Source organism: Mus caroli, unplaced genomic scaffold (assembly GCF_978045245.1).
Source record: "Mus caroli unplaced genomic scaffold, Mus_caroli_1 scaffold_5, whole genome shotgun sequence".
In the NCBI taxonomy this organism is placed as follows: domain Eukaryota; kingdom Metazoa; phylum Chordata; class Mammalia; order Rodentia; family Muridae; genus Mus; species Mus caroli.
The window spans coordinates 152025020-152046709 of record NW_028227260.1 but is presented as its reverse complement, the minus strand read 5'-3'; the positions used below and the strand labels follow the sequence as shown (position 1 = coordinate 152046709).

General features: G+C 38.1%; 1 protein-coding gene across 5 annotated transcripts in view; it reads left to right on the top strand.

Annotated features, from left to right (window-relative positions):
- Shroom4 (shroom family member 4) overlaps positions 1-21690 on the top strand; it is a 231901-nt gene that overhangs the window by 199969 nt on the left and 10242 nt on the right. For all 5 annotated transcript variants that reach the window (XM_029473009.2, XM_021153944.3, XM_029473010.2 and 2 more), the window contains one exon: positions 17605-18375. In XM_029473009.2, coding sequence (XP_029328869.1) covers positions 17605-18375 — 771 coding nt within the window. The remainder of the gene's footprint in view (positions 1-17604; positions 18376-21690) is intronic.

Genomic DNA, 21690 nt, shown 5'->3' with positions numbered 1-21690 from the left:
AAAGGGTAGTCTTGAAGAAACTACAATTATACATGTATGAAATGCCATAATGGGATATAGTACCTTATGTGCTAACTTTAAAACTGAGTAAGATACAGGAAAGGGTTAACTTTTTTTTTCAGATATGAAGGACTAGAAAAGACTTAGTGGGAATATGACATTTATAAGGAAAAGTCCTGATGGAGTTTTCCCCCGCACTTTTTCTTAGTACCACACACATACGCTTTCACATTTATTATGTCATTTCTGTCACAACTAGAATGATGGGTGTAGGTGGGAGAATCAAAAGTATAATCTTAAGTTACACTATCTGCCTCGAAGCAGATAACTCTAAGTAGTTCTATTCCTAGTTTCTCTCAGTTGTTATTTGCTTTACATGCAGAGAGAATGCAAACTCATTTTGGTATTAGTAGGAGAGGGATATTAGGAGTAGATCTAGTGGGAGAAAAGGTTACATAATTGTAAGTATTTAAAAGCTAACAGATACTCTTTTCTGGATTATCTCCCTTGGATTTCTGTACTTGTAATTGCCTACCTCGATTTTTTTTCCTTTTTCCGTTTTGCATGTAACTGCAGAATATATATTTATCGTATACACAGCCTTAGTTAACTCCAACAACATTGTATACTTTATTTTCCTAATTCACTCTGGAGGAACCTAATACTAAGGAAGAAAGTAAAATAAGGAAAGTGATCATTATGCTAGTAATGACTAGACAAAGGTATGATAGCTAACATTTTATTGAGTGCTTACTATCTGTCAGACCCCATTTACATAAATTGTGTAGTCATATGTTATGGTCTTTGTGTGACATACTTTTGCCAATAAGATAACTGACTCACAAGAAGATTAAAGTCTCGGTCCCAAGGTCAGACAGTCATCTTATTCCAGAGCCCATTGCCTGTGGATTTATAGTGTATTTCACAACATTAGAGCTCTGTGTAGTTCTTTCAACTCTTTGCTGAGGATTTTCTTCCTTTTCTCTTCCCTATTCTACCTTGGGTTGGGTGTGGGGGAATCCAGGATCCACTTCCTATTTTCTGATTGAGTAGAAGAAAATGGATAGTTGAATCTGATTGCATAAGAAATAGTCCATTTCCAGGAAGCCCTTACAGGTAAGATTGTAATCTTTAGAAGCATGTCAGACTTGTTACAAGTGTGATGAAGTAAAAATTCCAAGTGGTGAAACATAGGTGATGATACAACACTGGGTACACAACATTTAATCAAGGAAAATTGCTCCGATGAGAGAAATAACAATAGAAATAAATATCTGCAATTTCCTTCAGCTTGCATAGACTATATAAGGTAATGATAGAAATCTCCCAAGTTAATATATGTATGCAATGTACTACAACTAGAATCGTCTTGGGTGCTTTATAGCACTTGTCAAATCCATAGTGAAATGAATTTCGAAGAAGACATTATCTAGCATGATAGTGGACTTGCCATCTCAGATTTAAGAGACCTGTGCTGTCAGTCTGAAAGTGACAATTATCTAATACATAATAGTTAACTTAAAATGCCAAGCAAAGTTTTAAAATGGTTGTCTGAACAAACAATCTAAATTGAAAATATGGAACACACTGGAAGCAACTGAAACCTGGTATCTTCATGAAGGATAATTAACTTACAGATCATATACCTTACTTAGATTGATAGCACATTCTAGCCAGAAGGTAAAAGAGTGGAATAACATATTTATTCCAGCTGAGGATAGAAGATAAATCTGTGGCTGTTAAGTTGAAGATGTCATTAGATACAAGATGGATGGGTCGAAATATAAAAAAGTTAGAATAAGAAAATTTGCACCCCAAAATGTAATAAAAAGCTAAGCTGCAGAGAGAGGGAAATGCCAGGTAACAACATTATTGATAACAGTGGAATGTCCAAAATGGATGAAGAAGGGATACAGATGGAGAAGGTCAGTTTGAAGATTTAGTTTGAAGATTTAGCTTTCTAAGTGGACAAAGACTAAGCAGGCAGTTTACACCCGAAGAAAGAAACTGTAAAATCATTCCATGGAAAACTATCACCTCTGGAGCAATTAAAGAAATATAAATAAAATTGATTTCAAGGGATTATAGCATTCTTATTAAACTGTCAACAATTTGCAGAAGTGCTAAGTGAAATTATAAAATCCTACCTAGGCAAGGCATGGTTAAATAGCAGTTTTTCCCTAGAAACAGTATATATTGGTTCACTTATCCTAGAGGAAATTCTGGAAATATGTGACAAGAATGCATTACTCATCATATTCTGTCCCAATATACTTTCAAGGGAATAATCCAAAAGATAAAATTAATTTCTCAAAAAAATGTTTATATTACTTTTATGTATGGTCATTGAAAAGGCTTAGCAATGTATTCTATCGTAAATGATGGACTAGAATGGAGCAGCCACTAACAATGACAGATGTACAAATACTGAATTTTTCAGGATATGTAATCATATTAATGTAATAATTGTACCTTACCCCAGAAAGGTAAACACTAAACCATGTGTTGAATTTGAAAGGAAATTCATGAGAAAAAAAAAATCTGATTACATGTAATTAGCTTGATTTGAAAAAGCATAGTGTGCATTGAGTATGTGTCAAAATGTTGACATTCATAATTTAAAAAAAAAGAAAAGAAAATCTGAAGAAGTAGCAGACCACATCAGTTTGATCCAGTCCTGGGAAGTTTGAGATCAAAGGCTTTGCAAACACTCCTATATCAATAACAGATGGGTTCTCACTAGGCATGCTTGACTACACTCCTGACTACAATTTGGTTTGCTCGAACTCTCCATCAGTTAGTACCTCTGCTTATTTAAATCCAGGAGAACTTTGACATCCAAAGGGATACCTAAGCAAACCACCATGAACCTCCACATATGTCACCACTACCATGACATAGAATTCTACCCTCCTCCCATATAAATACATAAAAATATTATCTGATTCATTCTTATAATTTTCTTAAGACCTTTCTATTTCTTTTCATTCAATCGGTGTCCTATTGGGCAAGGGAAAACCCACATGTTCTGTCTACCAGTATAACTTCTGTATCTTTGGTATCTTCATGTATAGAAATTGGAGGCATTTGGGCAAGGGGGTGCAGAACTAAGCTTTATTCATGACAACAATGGCAGTTTGTTTTCACCTCTTGGGGGACCGAAAGAAGGCTTAGAGTAAGTCCAAGAACTTAGCATTTGCTGTTATCAACTGGAAGTTTCTGTGTGCTCAGGGCCAGGGAGGGATGACAACAGCAAGATCTTCGAGTCTTTTCTCCTTCGTAGCCTCCTTGAGTCTTGTCTCCTGTATCTTGCAAATGTTTCCTCCAATAATCACCTGGGAGTGGCTGTTTCTCTTGGAGCAGTCTTATCTCTTGACTGTGTGGGGAAGGGAAAGGCAAGAGGCATTGGCCCTGTATGCTCTTGCTACCATAGTCCTGGAATGCCAAGCTATTGTGGTAAGTTTAAAAATAAAATTTCCAAGCAAGAAAACTTCAAAAGACTAGAGGAAGAGGCAGGAGGAGATTTTTCCGTCTCTGACAGTACTGCTCTTAGTTTTCAACTGGATCCCTGTAATGTTTTTAACAAAGAAGGAAAACGTATTTGTCAGAAGAAAGGACAACCTGTGCCAAGAAGAAAAAGAGAACAGCCTAAGTCTTGGCATGCCACTTGCTTTTGTTTTGGAGATCTAGCCATATAACCTCCTCAGTGGTGTCAACAAAACCTTTCCGTAATTTCATGCTTCCTCTTTTTTCTTCAGTGAGGAGCTAAAAACGTCTTCAGAGATACCTGGAGACAAATGTAGTATCCTGCCCTAGCAATCTTTGCTTCAGTGGGACTGTCCCCAGAGCAGGATAAGACAGACTTTGCTGTGAACATTCTTCTTTCTTACTTTCTAAGAAAATGATTTGTCCTTTTATCCTCAGGATTCCTAGCTACAAACTGGATAATGCTGCCTTCTTTACTGGCTATTGGGAAAATTGATTATACTGCATATGTGAAAAAGCTAAAATAGTGCTCAGTATGCATTGAGAAGCAAGAAACTATAGTTTCTGCCCATCAGTGAATACCCCTGACTTCAAAGCAGAAAATCCTTACTTTGTCCCAAAGTAGCATTACAGATTTCTGAACAAGTTATAAGTCTTGTGCCTTCTCAATATTAAAACCTCTATAGGCCGATAGTCCCGGCTTGTGCCTACCATAATTCAATGGAAGACTATTAGATCACTGTGTTGCAGTCATGCTGAGAAGAACCCTGGTCTGTGATACTTACCAAATTTGCATTCTACCCCTTTCTCTAGCCAAAGCCAAGAAAGAAGGCAGGAGACTAGAGCAGAAAGTATTGTGAGAGACACTTGAATCTAAATTCTAACAGACTTTCAAAATCTATTTACATAAAAAGGCGCATGCCTTTGGATGAGATATGTAACCCATCTTAGTCTCAGAAATACTTGTCTCACATAGCCTTCCTGAGGATTAACTATATAAAATAGTATAGAAATGCTTTGTGATACATAGAAAGATTCCCAGTAGATGACCATATTATCATTATTAGAGTGAAGTCTCCAACTTGAGCCACAGCATATAACTGGGCAAAACGCACAGTACATGCCCATCATAGCTGTATGTATTATATGTAGGAAGTTAGGCAGTGTTGCCTGCTAGTTAATGTTCAGCTTTGCACAACAGTCAAGAAACCAGAACGAGTCTCCAAGCTCAGCCAAATGACTACATAGCCAGGACACCCTAGTTTGTCAAAGATTCTAATTGTAGACTCATCCATTCACTTTTTTTATCCAGTAAAAAAGGAAGAGATGATAAAAAGAAAGTTAGCCCCTACTCCAGTAGAGTATACACAATCAAGTATATTTGAGCTGCACACATTGGTGGAATTTTTCTAATGACACAAATTGGGTGGGTATGAGGTGTCAATCTGGAAAAAATTGGGGGAGAAAGGATATAATCCAAAAAGATGTATAAACCTCTCAAAGATAAAAAATTATTTTTAATATATGTTAATCAATCAGAAAGAATTGCATCACTTCCTCCCTCCCAGATACCATCCTCAACCCCCGTCCCCTGCCTCCACCCTCAAGTGGATAGCAGAGTTGTGGTAGTAGATCATTTCTAGGGACCGTAATCTCACTAGCCCCAGGAAACTGACTAGGTTTCCAGTAACAGGCATGAGTTCTCTTCTATGGACTGACTATAAGTCCAACTAGACAGATGTTGTTGCCACAGGTATGTGAGTGCCATTTCTTGTACCGTTGTGCATATCTTGCCATGCTAGTACTTGTTGTGGTTCATAGATGCTGCAGCTGGGTAGGACTGTTTATCTGCTTTACTCCCTTGGAAGTTTGCATAGTATTTTCTGAAACAACAAATCTAGATCAGAGAAAAGAGGCTTTCAGGTTAGACACACATCGAACATCTAGGTCTTGTATCCTAAGTATAGTGTGTCTTCATTAATAGTATCTCACCCCTAAGCCATGAGAGATAACCAAGGGCTATATAGATAATCTATGTTATTTTGGGAGCTGCTTGGACTACCTAAGGCAGGCAAAGGGGGTTTGTAATACCTGGTATTATGGTTTTTGTTAGTCTGTGGTTCTTAGTCCAAGTGGCTTAACTTCCTTTAACACACACACACACACACAGAGAGAGAGACAGAAAGAGAGAGACAGAGAGATACAGAAAGAGAGAGACAGAGAGAGACAGAAAGAGAAAGACAGAGAGAGAGTCACATATAAAGAGAAAATAATTGAATAATTTTAGGTAAATATAAAACAACATGATTACTTGAGGCTTTCTCAAGCAAAATTGATGTTATATGTTCCACATCCCTCCTTCTCCTTCTGGTTTGATCTCCGTCTCTTCTTCCTATTTGAAGTTCCCCTCATTATTCTATTTCTGACTTTATATCCTCTGATTCCAGCTATTCCTTTCCCAAAGCCCTCCTGCCTGTCTGTTTATCCCTTCCTGGTTTCTATTGTTATTTTATATTGTACCCTGACATCTGAGGGTGTGGAGCTAGGAAATACCAAGGAGAGACAACATGCAGTGTTTTGGGGATTCTGGATTGCCTCACTTGTTATAATCTTTTCTAGGCCCATCATTTTTCCTACAAATTTCATAATTTTATTTTTCTTTACAGCTGAATAGCATGCTAGAGTGTATATGTACCTTATCTTCATTATTTACTCATCACTTGAAGGACATTGAGGTAGTCTCCATGTCCTAGCTATTGTGGATAAGGCAACAATGAACCTGGCTAAGCAAGAATCGTTATAGTAGAATATCTAATCTTTTGAGTACATACCAAGGAGTGGTATAAATCTGGGCCATGGTAGATTTATTTTTAGCTTTTTGAGAATTCTCCACACTGATTTTCATGTGGCTGAACCAGTTTGCAGTCCCACCAACAGTGAATGAGTGCTTCTTTCCCCCCTATTTGTTGTTAGTTGTTTTGTTTATCTTTGTCATTCTTAACTGAGTAAGGTATATCGAAGTTGTTTTTATTTGTATTTTCTCAATTCCTAGGGATGCTGAGCATTTTATCTGGAGGTATTTCTTAACGATTTTTTTTCTTCTTTTAAGAACTCTCTGTTTGGGTCTCCAGCCCAGTTTTTGAATGGGTCATTTGTTTGGTTTTGCCTCTTTGTTTTTTGAGTTCTTTATGTATTCTCAATAGTATTAATCCTCTGTCGGATGTGTAGATGACAAAGATTCTCTCCCATTCTTTTGGCCTCCAGGTCACTTGGTTGGTTGTTTCCTTAGCCATACACAAGTGTTTAGTATTATGGGCTCCCACTTTGTTAACTGTTGGCCTTCGTTCTTTGGCTAATGGAGTCTTGTTCAGAAAAACCCTTTCCTACACCTATAGCTTATAAGGCACTACCTGTGTTTTCTTCTAGCAGTTTTAGTATTTGGGGTTTAACTTTGAGGTCTTTGATCCACTTGGACCTAATTTTAGATTAATAGTGATCTAATCTTATCTGTGTGCATGAGAACATTCAGTTTTCCCAGCACCATTTGTTGAAAATAGTGTATTTAATGTATGATGGTTCCTCATTGTCAAATATCAGCTCCAAATACTCATGTTTGGGTCTTCTATTTTATTCCATTAGTCTCCATGTATGCTTTCATGCCATCACCATATTTTTATTATTATTATTATTATAGTTCATGATTATACCTTAAAGTATGGAACAGCGATCCCTCCACCACTATTCTTTTTATTCATGACTGATTTAGTTATCTGGGGTCTTTTCTGGTTCCATATGATTTTTAGTAAGTCAATTCCTAAGAAGATTATTGTAGGTGTTTTGATTGGTATTACACTGAACCTGGAAAATATTTTTGGTAGGGTGGTCATTTTCACAATATTAGTTCTACCAATGTATGAACATGGGGTGTCTTTCTCATTATCTTTCTTCAGAGGTTCCATATTTTCATGATAGAGTTCTTTCATCTTCTTGGTTAGGTTTATTCTAGGATATTTTATTGTCTTTCATATCAAAGACAATTTTGTTGCCTGATTTTTTTTTTTTAAAAATCCAGTAGTTGTTTAAAGCAAGTTTGAGTTTAAGAGCAGTCTGAAGAGTCAGAGGACAAGGTATACAACAATTGTCTACGTCAGAAATGAACGAATTATTTCGGTCAGCTTTGTATCATTTAACCCCCTGGTAATCAACATCAAAATCAGTTGGAAGAAAAGAGCATGCCTTTGGAAGACACTCTGGCTGTACTAATTTATGGAACCATAACTTTATCTGGAGACAGCATGCTTCAAAAAGTCTACTTACTGGAAATTGTTGCAGTATAAATCAGCCCTAATATGAAAAGAACTGGTCTTCCAATGTTTGAAGTGTAGAGAGCCTTCCTGAGCATTAAAGAACCACTTACATCAGAGAGGAAGAAACAGGTATGCTTATAGAAAGGGAAGGAGTACCTACAACGAGGCCTCACCAAATATTGCTGTATATGATCAATGAGAAGAAAATCATACAGAGTCCCTGGCTTTCCAGGGTTTTTGTTTCTTTGTTTTGCTTTTTTGAAACAGGGTTTCTCTGTGTAACAGAACCTTGGCTGTCCTGGACTTGCTTTGTCTTGCTTTGTAGACCAGGCTAGCCATGAACTTACAAAAGATCCACCTGTGTCTCCCTCCTGAGTGCTGGAATTAAAGATATGCACCACCACCCACTTAGCCTTTCTAGTTTTAATAATTGAAGAAAATTATGACAGTGATAGACGTTTTGTGAAACTACTGCATCGCATAAGGTCTAGATTGGAAATCAAGATGGAGAAGGGGGAGAGATAGAAGCACAGGATGTAGGAATTACCAACTCGGTGTGTATGAGGAAGGGTAGGGACAGCATGACTTATTTCACATCCAACCTAATTGAAACAAACAACTATACCCCACAAACAACAATCACAACCCTAACAGGCTTCACCCTGGCTCTTTGCTTCTATAATGTAGTTCAGGAAGTACATGCTTAGAATCCCTTGAGTTGCTGTTTAAAATTTAAGTTCCTAGGATCCACTGTAGAGATTGAAATCCCAATTAGGGACAAGCTGTATATATTTGCATGTAAGCAATCTCCCCCGGGAAATTTTGATTAGGAGTCACTTTGATTAAGGACTGCTGTCCAAAGCTAGTAGTGTCCAACTTTTGGACCATGTCCCAGAAAGTTTTGGAGCATGTACCTCTGACATCAACTTGTACTATAGTTTACTCATAAATCTCTTAGGTTTACTTATATTTTGATTCATAGAATCAAGAATTGTAAACATAAATGAAATACTATGGAACTTAACACCTGGGACTTGAGAAAATGAGGTGGCCTAGACAAAAGTAAAATGGATAAGGGCTTAGAGTCAAGTGTTTTAAAGTGCACCTGCAGTGGAAAGATGATTTAATTTTTCTGAAAACATGGACCTCTCCATCAAAATGAAGGAAAAGGGACCCACAAAAGAACCAGTGATTATTAATATCTCACTAATCCTCAGGCATTAGATACCAAGTATTGGAAATGTTTTATTTCCGCTGACAGTGGCCCACTGGCTCCATTGCTTTGGGCCTGTGAATAAAGAACATGGTGCAGAAGGCCTGTTCACCTCATGGTTGGGTGTAAAACCTCACAGGAGAAGAGGCCTGAAGTTTCCTCTGAGGGAACATGCCCAGCAACCTAAGACTTCCTACTAGTTACCACTTCTAAATATTTCCACCAGCTCCTAATAGCACTAAGGTTATAACCAAACGTGTAAGATGTGAGCTTTTGAGGCTCATTCTAGATCCATACCATAGCAAGTCGTTTGGCAGTTTGAATAGGGATAGCCCACATAGATTCGTGTGTTTGAATGTTTAGCCATCAGGAATATGGCACTATGAGGAGGTATAGCCTTGTTGGAGTGGGTCTGTCTTCATCAGAGTGTCACTAGTGCATGAGCTTTGAGATCTCAGAAGCTCAAGCTAGGCTTCGTGACTCAGTCTCTTCATGCGGTCTTCAGATCAAGATGTAGAACTCTAAGCTCCTTTTCTAATACCATATCTGCCTGTACTCTGCCATGCTTCTGCCATGATAATGGACTAAACCTCTGAAACTGTAAACCAGCCCCAATTAAATGTTTTCCTTTATAAGAGTTGCCATGGTCATGGTGTCTGTTCACAGCAGTGAAACCCTAACTCAGACAAGTAGGAAGTAGCATCTTGTGGAAGCACCATATTTTCGAGATGTGTAACTAAGGCCTTCACTAGACTTAAGAATTAATCACAGCACAGGGGCTTCAGCTACCTCATTAGAAGTAATGTGGTGATCCTACAGTACCATAGCAGACATAAGCCAGTAATAAAGTTAGAGAGCATTATGTGGTTGATAAAATTAATAATTTATATTAGCTTATGCCACTTCAAAGAAATAAAGAATTTAGCATACTTACTATGCAAACCCGGCCATAAGCTAACTACTACTCTATCCTCTACCACCAACACACATACACCTCAGTTAGATTCTAAAGCAGTTGGAAGCTACTCTCTCATTTACCTAGATTTATCCTTCTTTTTGCTTAGTGGCTTTGCCCTTGGTGCTAGGGTACAATAGATGTGATTTTAATTTTACCATAGTCATAAAGAAAAATCTGAGTACTTGCTGTGCATTAGACGCTAGGTTGGATCCTTGTGGTAATATAGTAGTGAACATGACATGGCTGCCACCTTCAGAATGGTCATGATTAAGGGGTAGGCAGCTGAGCAGTACTGTATTAGGAAGTTTGATGGGCTCTTAGACAGTCCATTTGGCCCCATACTTGAGTGGAGAATCAAAAAAGACTTCCTCAGGAAAGTGATAATTAAATGTGAATTTGACAAGTCACAGAAAGGAAGGAAAAAGAATGAGATAGAAAGGGGGAAGAATATATATGGGCAAGGAATAGAAGTGTGAGAGGGAAGCCTTATAAAACACAGCATGGGCTGTGTGTTTTCTGAATACATTAGGCTACAGGCAGGGAAGTATATAACATCAGTTTTATGCTTTATGTTAACCTTGAATGTTACTAAATATTTTGAATTTCTATGTCCACTTTTTATAGATGTATATTGATTGTACATAGTAACAGAATTCATAAAGAAAATTTCTTCAAGTGTATCATACACTTACCTACACATATCAAATGCTTATTACATTATCATATACTTACACATATTACATTGGAATCATCTTTGTGTTCTATTGCTGTAAACAGACACCATGACCAAGGCAACTCTTCTAGGAAAACTTTTAATTGGGGCTGGCTTACAGTTTTAAAAGTTTAGTCCTTTATTGTCATGGAGGGAAGCATGGCAGCATGCAGGTAGACATGATGCTGGAGAAGGAACTGAGAGTTCTACATCTTGATCCACTGGCAGCAGAAGTGAATGCCACATAGGGAGTGGCTCGACCTTCTGAGACCTCAAAGTGTGCCTCCACCGTGGCACACTTCCTCCAACAAGGCCATGCCTCCTAATAGTGCTACTCCCTGTGAGACTGTGGGGCCCAATTTCAGTCAAACCACCACAAGTTCCTCACCAAATATTTAGAATTTTCTAGTATGCCAAAAATTCGTGCATGTTTTTGTGCACTTGATTCTATACCTTGCTTTTTTGTGATAGTTCTGTAGATTTTTGTATGTTGTACTCAGATCAATTGCATTCCTTTGAGCAGCTATAGAGTATTCCATATTTAGCTCTTTCTATTTTATTTTAATTCCTATAGAAAGACATTTAGAAAATTTCCATTATTTTGATTATGCATGAATATCCTTGTACATATCCAATTGAGTTTATGTTGAAAGATAAACATAGAATATATGTATACATATAACATATAAATATATAAAATCCTTAGAAATTGAATTGCTAGGTCAAATGATAAGCAATCTTGAGTCTCCTTTCTTTACAAATGACCTTTGTAAAATTACACCATTTTACACTTCCACCAAGAGATCACCTGTTTCTTACACCCTTACAAATTCTTATTTTAGAATGGTTCATTATCATTTGTATATACAGTTTAAAAGTTTATATGTGGTTGAACACTTTCTGTTATGTTGATAAGACATCCTCATTTTTCTATGAATGATATACTTTTCTTTCTCTGTTGTTTTGCTAGTTTCTATTGTGGATTGGTTAGTGTGGTGCACACATCAAAGGTGCATATATATATATATATATATATATATATATATATATATATTTAAATTTTTTTTTTTTACTTTTCACTTTACATCCTGCTCACTGCCTGCTCCCAGTCACCCAATCCTACAATCCTTCCCCCACCACCCCTCCCCTTCTCCTCTGAGTGAGTCAGGGGGAGCCACTGGCTATTCCCCCACCCTGGCACTTCAATTCTCTACGAGACTAGGTACATCCTCTCCCACTGAGGCCAGATGAGGCAGCCTAGCTAGAACATATCCCCACATGCAGGCAACAGCTTTTTGGATAACCCCTGTTCCAGTTGTTCAGATCTCACATGAAGACCAAGCTGCACATCTGATACATATATGTAGGGAGGCCTAGGTCTAGCCTGTGTATGTTTTTGATTGGTGGTTCAGACTCTGAGAGCCCCAAAGGTGCAGGTTAGTTGACTCTTGGTCTTCCTATGGAGTTCCTGTCCCCTTTGGGGACCACAATCCTTCCTCCTATTCCTGCATGAGAGTCCTCAAGCTCCAGCCACTATTTGGCTGTGAGTGTCTGCATCTGGCTGAGTCAGCTGCTGGGTGGAGCCTCTCAGAATACAGCCATGCTACTGTCTACAAGCATAGCAGAGTATGATTAATAATGTTAGGGGTCTCAAGTTGGGCTGGTTATTGGTTGGCTGTTCCCTCAGTCTCTGCTCCATCCCCTGAAAGGTACTGGACTCTTAGTTGCATAGAGAACAAGCAGATTTCCCCGGCATATCATTATCACATTTTGGTTTTGTTTCTGGTACTCTTCTCATCATAATTTTTAAATTTCTTTGTAAATAAATTATATCACCTTTCTTTGATTATTTCTGTATTTAGTGGCTTACATTAGAATTTAATCTTAAGATTAAAGCTTTTCTTGTATTTTCTATTTTCCTCTAGAATTTATAATAATGTCTTTTTTACATTTGAAATTGTATGTGTGTGTGTGTTTGAACTTAATTTGAGTGACAGAGATTTGACTTAATCACTAATAACTATCTAGTTCTAACAAAACTGTATGCAAATGAGTCATCTTTCCTAGCTTAGCTTACCAAAAAATCACTTCACATGGGTTTGAATTTACTTTACCAGTTTAGCATTCTATGGGTTTTGTCATTTGTACTACTTATTTAGAGTAAGGCCAGGTTGGCCTTAGACTTGTGGCACCTGCTTCAGCCTCCTCCCCAAGTGTTGGGATTACAGGTATGTGCAGCTACTTCTAGGCTGCGTTGTGTATTGATACCAAGCACCCACCTTTCTAATTGTGAGACTCCCTTATTTACTGTAACTTTAGAGCATAGTTCTAAATGGGAAGGCTCCTCCTCCCCCAGGACTCTTTGCTACTCTTCGTGGTAATCACCACAATTTTATTTTCCCATATAATATTTGGATAATGTTCCAAAAATCACATCTGCTGGCAAATTTATTGGCCCCATATTAAGCTTATTTATTAATTTGGGTAGATCTGATGTCTTTACAGTGTTGAGTCATCCTTGCTAGGAAACTGCATGTCTTTTCGTTCATGCACATATTGTTTTATGTCCTTTAATAAAGTTTTCTAGTTTTCTGCAGATAGGTCCATGATATTTCCTGCTTAGGTTTATTTCTAGATATTTTATCTTTTTAATTGTTGTGCCAAGTATGATCATACCCTCCATTATATTTTCTAATTGTTGTATGCATAAGAAAGTTTATTTCTATATATTCATCTTATACCCAGACACCTTATTGAATTTTCTTACTCTTGGTATTACATTTTCACTTATCATGAGTTTTCAGATAAATAATGTCATCTGTACATAATATCTTCCACTGTTAATGTGTTCATCATGTCAAATCACATATAAAGCATTTTTGAATATTATTAAGTACTAATTGGGAAAGTGGGCAGTTTCACTTGTTCCCAGTTTTTATAGGAATGTCTCCACTGTTTTGTTTCAGGGCTACAGGGGAAGCTCTTTGATAAACCATGAGCCTAACATGTGTGAGGGCCTGGATCTAACACATGGTGCTTTCATAGGACTAGCTAAAGCTTCCTGCTGGTAGCTTTCTAAGTCTACAAAGTTCTGAGGATTGCAATCAAATATCTTGAAGGATTAGAGAAGTTGTTTTGTAACATTTATCTTTTGATTTATTAGTATTGTCAACTATATGAATAGATTTTTTAACACTAAATGAGATTTTTTTAAAAAGATTTATATATATGAGTACACTGCCTTCATGCACACCATATCCCATTACAGATGGTTGTGAGGCACCATGTAGTTGCTGGTAATTGAACTCGACCTCTGGAAGAGCAGCAAGTGCTCTTAACCACTAAGCCATCTCTCCAGCCCCTGAGCAAAATTTTAATTTCTAAAATGAACATGCATGTTTATGATGTATTTTTAACATCCTTCTGGATTCTCTTCACTAATACTTGTTTTGTATATATATTCTTAGAGAAGACTGGTGAAAAATTAACAGGAGTCTTAAAAAGCAAGTGTACTTTTTGTTAGAGTTTTCTCTTATTTTAGTTTTAACTATTATGCTCTGTGGTCAGTTGAAACATTCTTAATTTTGTCTCTGACTTTATTTGTTGGTCTTTATGTTACCTATAGTTTGCTTATGATGTGTGATTCTATGCTTTTTTGGTATATAAAGATTCAGGGCTTCTGGGTATGAAAAGATATGCTTGTAATGATAGTTTTTACATGGCTAACAAATGAGGATTTAAAGTTCTAAAACAGTCTGGACTATGTAACGAGACTCTATCTCAAACACACACATGCACGGACATGCATACACACACACACACACACACACACACACACAGAGGCACATGTGCATATACACACACACATACATACAGTATGGGGATGCATACATAGATTTGTGTGTTTGTGTGTGTGTGTGTGTGTGTGTGTGTGTGTGTGTGTGTGTGTGTGTGTGTGTGTGAGAGAGAGAGAGAGAGAGAGAGAGAGAGCACTCACACCCAAACAAGAAGAAAGAAGAAAGGGAAAGATTTAGTGTAATTAGATCCTTATCATGTATTCCAGTTGCTAGCATTATGATGTTCTTTTCAAGGAAAAATGAATGCAAAGTAGAGTCAGGGTAATTAAGAATAATCGAGAAGGTCATCAGGAGGGGCCTCTCTGCCTGATATAGATTTGTCATCTTTTGGCTGTCCACCCACTACTTTTTATTTTCTTTCTTAAGGGAGATGTGAGGCTGGACAGTTTGTGAGGGTAAAGATGTAGGCCAAGACCCAGATGAAGGTAGTGGAGATAAGTGGGTAGGGATTTCTAATCCACATGGGAACTAGTGATGAGGGCAATAAGGTTTTGTTTCCATTTTATCTGAACTTGGTTAGCATTAAGTATACTGTTCCCTTTTTTTGTTTTTTTGTTTTTTTTAAAGAAATAGTCCCTCCCAGCCATCATTACAACTGTTGAATGCATAGTCTGTCTGCTGGTCTAATTGAACCCTTAGAATTTCCTGGCAGTAGGACTCAGCATGATGTTGATTGCTCACCGGCTACCATAGGAAATCAGATCATAAGTTTAAAGGGCTTAACTCTCTAAAATCAGCTGAAGAGATGCCATTTAATTTTGATAAGTCTTACCATGTAGAAGTTTGACATTTTATAAATGGAGATTTTTCTCTTATAACTTAAAAATATTATTTCTTCTTATAAGTGATCATACTTGAAATTTCAAATTTTCTTATTTATATAAACGTAAATAGAATAAGTATATATACACATATATAGCACTGATTAAAAGTTGTCTCAAAAGATTTACTGAATAATCTTTATCTCCTTGTTTTAGAAGGTTTTTATAAGGTGTTTTTATAGTTTATATAGTTTTATATTATTTCTTTTTTTTTTTGTAAGACAGGGTCTCTCTATTATATAGCACTGACTATCTTAGAATTCACTATGCAAACCAGGCTAGCCATGAACTCATAGAGATCCACCTGTCTCCTAAATACTGGGATTAAAGGCATGTGCTACCATGCCTGGCTAGTCTACCTTATTTCTAAATTCACTGTTTTGTTCTGTTAGTCAATAATATACTTTTACTTATAGCTGTTTCATAAGATATATATGTATATGTGCATATGTGTATATATATGTAATTTAAAACAATTTTAAATTTAAATATATTTTGATCATATTCTTCCCCTTCCCCAAGTCCTTCCAGATCCTCTCTCATTCCTTATCCATCTAACTGTTAAGTTCCTTTTCAAAAAACAAGCAAAAACCCAATACAACAACAAAACCCCACCAAACCAAGAAAACACAATAAAACTAACTACTCTCCCAATTCAAACTGGACCCAAATACAGATATACACAAAAACCTGTGAAATCTCTTACACATTGCTCAACTATTCCTGAACTTGAAACCTGTCCTGGAGTGGTTGATCTACCCCATGTCACTCTATTAGGGAAAACTGATTTTCCTTCTCCCAGCAAGCATAAGTGACAGTTCAGTTCTTAACCTTTACCATAGTGGCTTGGTCTTCATTCATTCATCCATTCATCCATCCATCCATCCATTCATCCATCCTTCCAATCATTTATTTTTTAAAAAATAACAAAAATATAATAAGATAAAACAAAAACTCTTACAAAGACAAACCAACCGAAGGAAAATAGACCAAGAAAAGGCACAAGACTCACTTGTTTACATGCTCGGGACTTCCATAGAAACATTAAACTGGAAGCCATGATATATACACAGAGGACCTGGTGCAGACCTGTGCAGGCCCTGGCCTTGCATCTTTAGTCTCCAAGTTCATATGAGCCTTGCTTATGTTATTAATCCTTCTTTGTCCCATCTTCAAATTTTCTGTAACAGAATACTCCTTAATAGATTACACTGCTTACTTTTGAGAGTTAGTTTTCAGGAAAGCCTAGAATTCAATGAATCTTTTTGACATTTCAAAAGGAATTTTTTTTTTTTTTTACCAAAAGAGGCAGATACTTGTGAATAGTTTATTTCATATTTTTATTCCACATGTAAGCACGGGGAAGCTATATGTAGTTCATTTATAATATACCTTGCATCACATTGGCAGTAGAGCAGTGGAGGTAAGGAGTGACATAAAAGAAAGAATTCATGAACTTTAAATGGTAAAGTATTAAAATGTATGGAATCTGGGTAGTAAGTAGGAATATAAATATTCATGGAAATCACTATTTCTAAACACTAGAAATGTTTCATTTAAAAAAAATAGAGAAAATCAACAAATGAAATAGAAAACCAGGATTATAAGCCCTAGATATTGCACATCCAGTCTGGGTGCTTTAAACAGATTGAGGTACCATGTGTCTATTTAGACTTTGTAGCTAAATAGTTCAAGTTCAAATTGTAGCTCTACCACGTAACCTTTATAACCCTGGACAAATTACTTATCCTGACTATGTCTTGGCTTCTCAAACAATGAAATCCAAACTGTAAGAACTACCTCTCCTTGGTTTATTGTAAGGAGAAAATAAATTGGAGAGCATTGAGTGCATATGCTAGTGGAGTGCTTCTCAACCTGTGGATCATGACCCCTTTGGGGTTGCAGATCATATCTCCAGCATATCAGACATTGATATTACAATGCATAACAGTAGGAAAAGTAGAGTTAAAGACTAGCAATGAAAATAATTGTATGGTTGGGTGGGTTATCACAATGTAAGGAGCTGTATTAGGAAGGTTGAGCATTAGCGAGGTTGAGAACGACTGCTCTAGTGTTTAGTACTTAGTTTATACACACACACAAAGTTTGTTGTCATCATTTTTTATATTCTTATTTCTACTGTACGTTAGAATTTTGTGCATTTTAACATTTCTGAAATTATGTCATCTAAAATATGGGCCCCATCCATCACACAGCTGTCTTGGTCAACGCTTTTCTGCTGTTTTGCAGGGAAATGGCTCATTCTAAGGCCGGCTTTTCATTGTCTACTCCCTTCCGACCTTGCATTGAGAATCCATCACTGGACTTGTCAAACTACCGAGCAGTCTCTTCTCTTGACATCCTTGGAGACTTCAAACGTGCCTCAAACAAACCAGAGGAATCTTCGGTTTATGAGGATGAGAACTCTGTTGCCTCCATGCCCCGCCCACTGCGGAGCCGAGCCTTCTCTGAGAGTCACATCAGTTTAGAGCCTCAAAACACCCAGGCCTGGGGGAAGCATCAGAGAGAATCATTTAGTAAAGGCAGTGAGACTCAGCCAGATACACTTGGGGCCCGAAAGAAGGTCTTTCCTCCTCCTCGCCCTCCTCCTCCCAACTGGGAAAAATATAGGCTCTTTCGTGCAGCACAGCTGCAACAACAGCAGCAGCAGCAGCAGCAACAACAACAGCGATGTGAAGAGGAAGAAGAGAAGGAGCAAGAGGAGGAAGGAGAGAAAGAGGAGGACCTACCACCCCAGTATTTTAGTTCAGAAATCACTGGCTCATGTGCCCCTAATACAGAGGAACAGCCACAGTCCCTGAAGATGGGCCACCAGGAAGCCTCAAGGCAGGGTTCACAGAGCCTCCAAGAGCAAGAGGCCTTTGCTCTGCATCCTAGCAATTTTGTGCCTCCAGTAAGGGGCTGCACTGTACCCCAGCCTGAGAAAGGTCACCATCCTGGCTATTATGGCACTCATGGACTATGGAGGACAACTGAACAAGAAGCTACTGTGACCCCAAAGTAAGTGTGTGGGAAAGATATTGGGTCACAGACAAGGCAGCCAGCAACATGAATTGAATTTCTCCTCCACCACTCAGCAGCTGTCTGTCACTGATCCTTAGTCTTCTTATTTGGAAAAAAAGTCATGATAATGCATCACCTCTACCTGATTCTGACTATTAAGATATTGCATGTAAAGGGCATGAATAGATGGTTGGTACACAGTAGGTTCTCAGGAAGTGGAAGTTAAGGTTTTGATCCCTATCATTAAGAAAATATGGTATTGCTTCTCAGTGTATCTTTAAGCTGTATAGCACAATATCTGGCCCTTGATCATGAAAGCATAAACCATTCTTTGCCTGTCCTAGGCCTTCCCTGAGCCCTGGCTCCTGTGTGCTCTAGCAAAGTAGCCTGGGCCTCTGAATTCTTCCCCCAACCCCAGAAGAAAGATGTTGCACTTACGCAGTGATAATTCCTTATAACAGCTAAGGGCATTCTTGGTCTTTTCCACCCTCCTTTTCCCCTGCTTTGCATTTGCTTTGCCAGATAGTAGGCAGTAGTTGGCAGGGTGAGCTGCAAGATCAAAACAGGATTGTGGACTGCCACTGACTCCTATGTGAATGCTGATCTAAATAGCAAGCTGTGTGTCTGTCCTTTTTGCTCCTAAACAGAAACACCATGGTCGCCATTGCTCGGTGCTTGGGCTCTTAGCTCTGCCTGGCCTCTTTCAGAGCTCCACTGTGGATGAGCAGACAGGTGTCCCCTAATTGCTTTCTTTAAATCTTTTTATAGCAGGATCTTGCCTGGGAGGAGTTGCTATTAGAAGTACCTTGTTTATGTGACTTTTATGGACAGGCTAATCTTGTTACTTGGTTATCTGGAGCTGATTGAGCAGTTCTCTGAGGTGCCATAAGGAAAGCATTTATAAATCCCAGCTCCTGGGCTCTGTGAGAAGCCCTTAGCAGACCACATGTGACTGTTTCTTAAGCTGCCTTACTGCGACTGGAAAATACGTTGCAGAAACTAACTGTGTGGCAGTTGTTATGTATCCCAGCTGAGAGATTGAAAGGTTACCTGGCAGATAGTAGGCACTGAACTAATATTTCAAAAGACAAAATAGATAATCAAATAAGCTTTCAATTAAGCATTTTCTGTGTGCCAGACACTGCCTGGCGTTTAATGTACATGATTTAAGTTATTCTTCCCAACATCCCTGTTGGCCATTAATATCTCCATTTGACAAATGAGGTAGCTGAAGTTGAGCAAAATAAGGGACTAATTGATTCAGTATTACACAGGAAAGACTCAAATCCAGATCTGTCTGCCTCTAAATCTAGGCTGCTGCAGCTGCCATAACCTCCTCCTCCTAGTCGTCGTCCTCCGGCAACCTCTCTCAGAAAGCTCTTGTTCTCCTAGGTGGCTGGAGCTTTATGTTACCTTTTCTCTTCCAGGATAATGGGGGCCAGAAGTAGCAGTTCTAGGCTATGGACTTTCCTCCATTATGAGCTTTTATTGTCTTGACCCAGGCTACTAAGAAAGAAATCACTATTACTAGACATCTATCACCCACTCCCAAGATTTATTTATAACAAATTATAAAATGCAAGGGAATACATTCGGTTGCACACAGCCTCAGCTTCTAGCTGCCAAAAATCAATTCTAGATGTTTCTTCCAATGATAAAGATTTAAAGAAGAGCATCATTTCCATCACAGCTGCTGTTTCTTCACCTGTTTCCTATGTGCCGAGCATGACTTAAAGTATTTTCAGGGACAGATCATTCTTTCCATGTGATGTACTCTTTCTTAGGGTTTACAATGTGCAGATACAACATGAACACAGTAGAAAGGACACTTTAAGGTCGGGAAGTGTTGCCCTTTTCCTAAGCTAGCAAGAGGCTGTATGGTAACCTTTTTGTGGTGCTGGGAAGCAGTAGTGGCAGGCAGCCCTGTAATCATCAAAGAAACTGCTGACATTCGCCAGTGAGCTGTACTATTAAGTCGTGAGGTTTGGAAGGTCAGGTATAGTTATAAGTAATTTTAATTTAGGATGGGCTTATTGGGACATTGATTTACTCTCCCAAAAGAGACCTAAGAAAGACTTATAACTACCCCCGTCCACCTTTCAGTTGAGGAAATTGAAGCTAAAGGAGGGGAAATAACTCTCTCACAGGCTCACAGCTAACCAGAACCCAGGCAGTCTAGCTCATTGCCTACAGCATCATTTTGGGATCTCAGGTCCTGAAAAAGATTCTCCTCAGACCCTAGGAAAGTTCAAGATAGTGTTGGGGCCAATAGACTTGTAAGGTTTTCAGTGTGAAATGCAAATAAAGACAGCCAACTTTTAGCCATCTGAAACCATAGTATCTCTACCACACATTTCCTTTTTCAGTACAGACTCGGTAATGCATATGCAAGGAAGTCATGAGAATGATCAAATGTTGCTTCAGTCTAATAACTAGTTCCAGTATAGATCTAGTTGGCTTTGTATAGTCTAAGCACGTCTGTCCTTGCTCAGCGGAAGGTTCTGAGCTTACATGTCATGTTTACTTTCAAATTCAGATTAGGTTCCTATAGATTTCTTGTAATCCCTTCCCTGTTCATGAAGGTAATGAGAAAAAGAAAAAGAACCCCAGAGCACAGTGCTTACCATGATCCACTGTAATGTGGTACAGGGCCATAGCTGCTGAGCTGCCTTCCCATGGAGCACATGAAGTTTGATCTTAACAGTTTCTGACTCAGAATATTGACATGTACTAAGTTCTTATAAACAGGTATTCTCAAAGTTCAATTATCTGGATTACCTCCACAAAATTCTCTCTCTTTTGATATCAAAGACATGGTCCAGCTAGACAGTCCTTTACAAATAGGGGTTTGTAGAGTATTAAGTTGTTCATTTGTCACTATCACAGAGTATAAAGAATAAAGGCACAGATGTGAAGTCAGGTTGCTATTGGTGAGCAGGTCACTGTCTACTGACCTGGAGAATATAATTTTACCTCTGGGTTCTTCGTGTTACCTCTCTTTAAAATGGTCATGATGACCATTCAGTTGTATGTCTCTATGTACACATGCTTTGCACATGTGTATTACCTGTCTTAAGACAGTTTCTGGGGTATAACAAGCACTGTGTATATATTAGTATTATAGTTCTAATCTTGAAAGCCTATGTGTAAAATAGATGTCTCTAGAGTGAGGAATATTGGCATGCCCAGGTTGCCTTTGTGTGATGAATTAAGAGACAGCATAGCATGAATCAGTAAATAGCTGTGGAGCCTTTTTAGCCATTATATTTGACCTTTATCTAAGAGCTACAAATAGCTGCAGAAATGACTAAT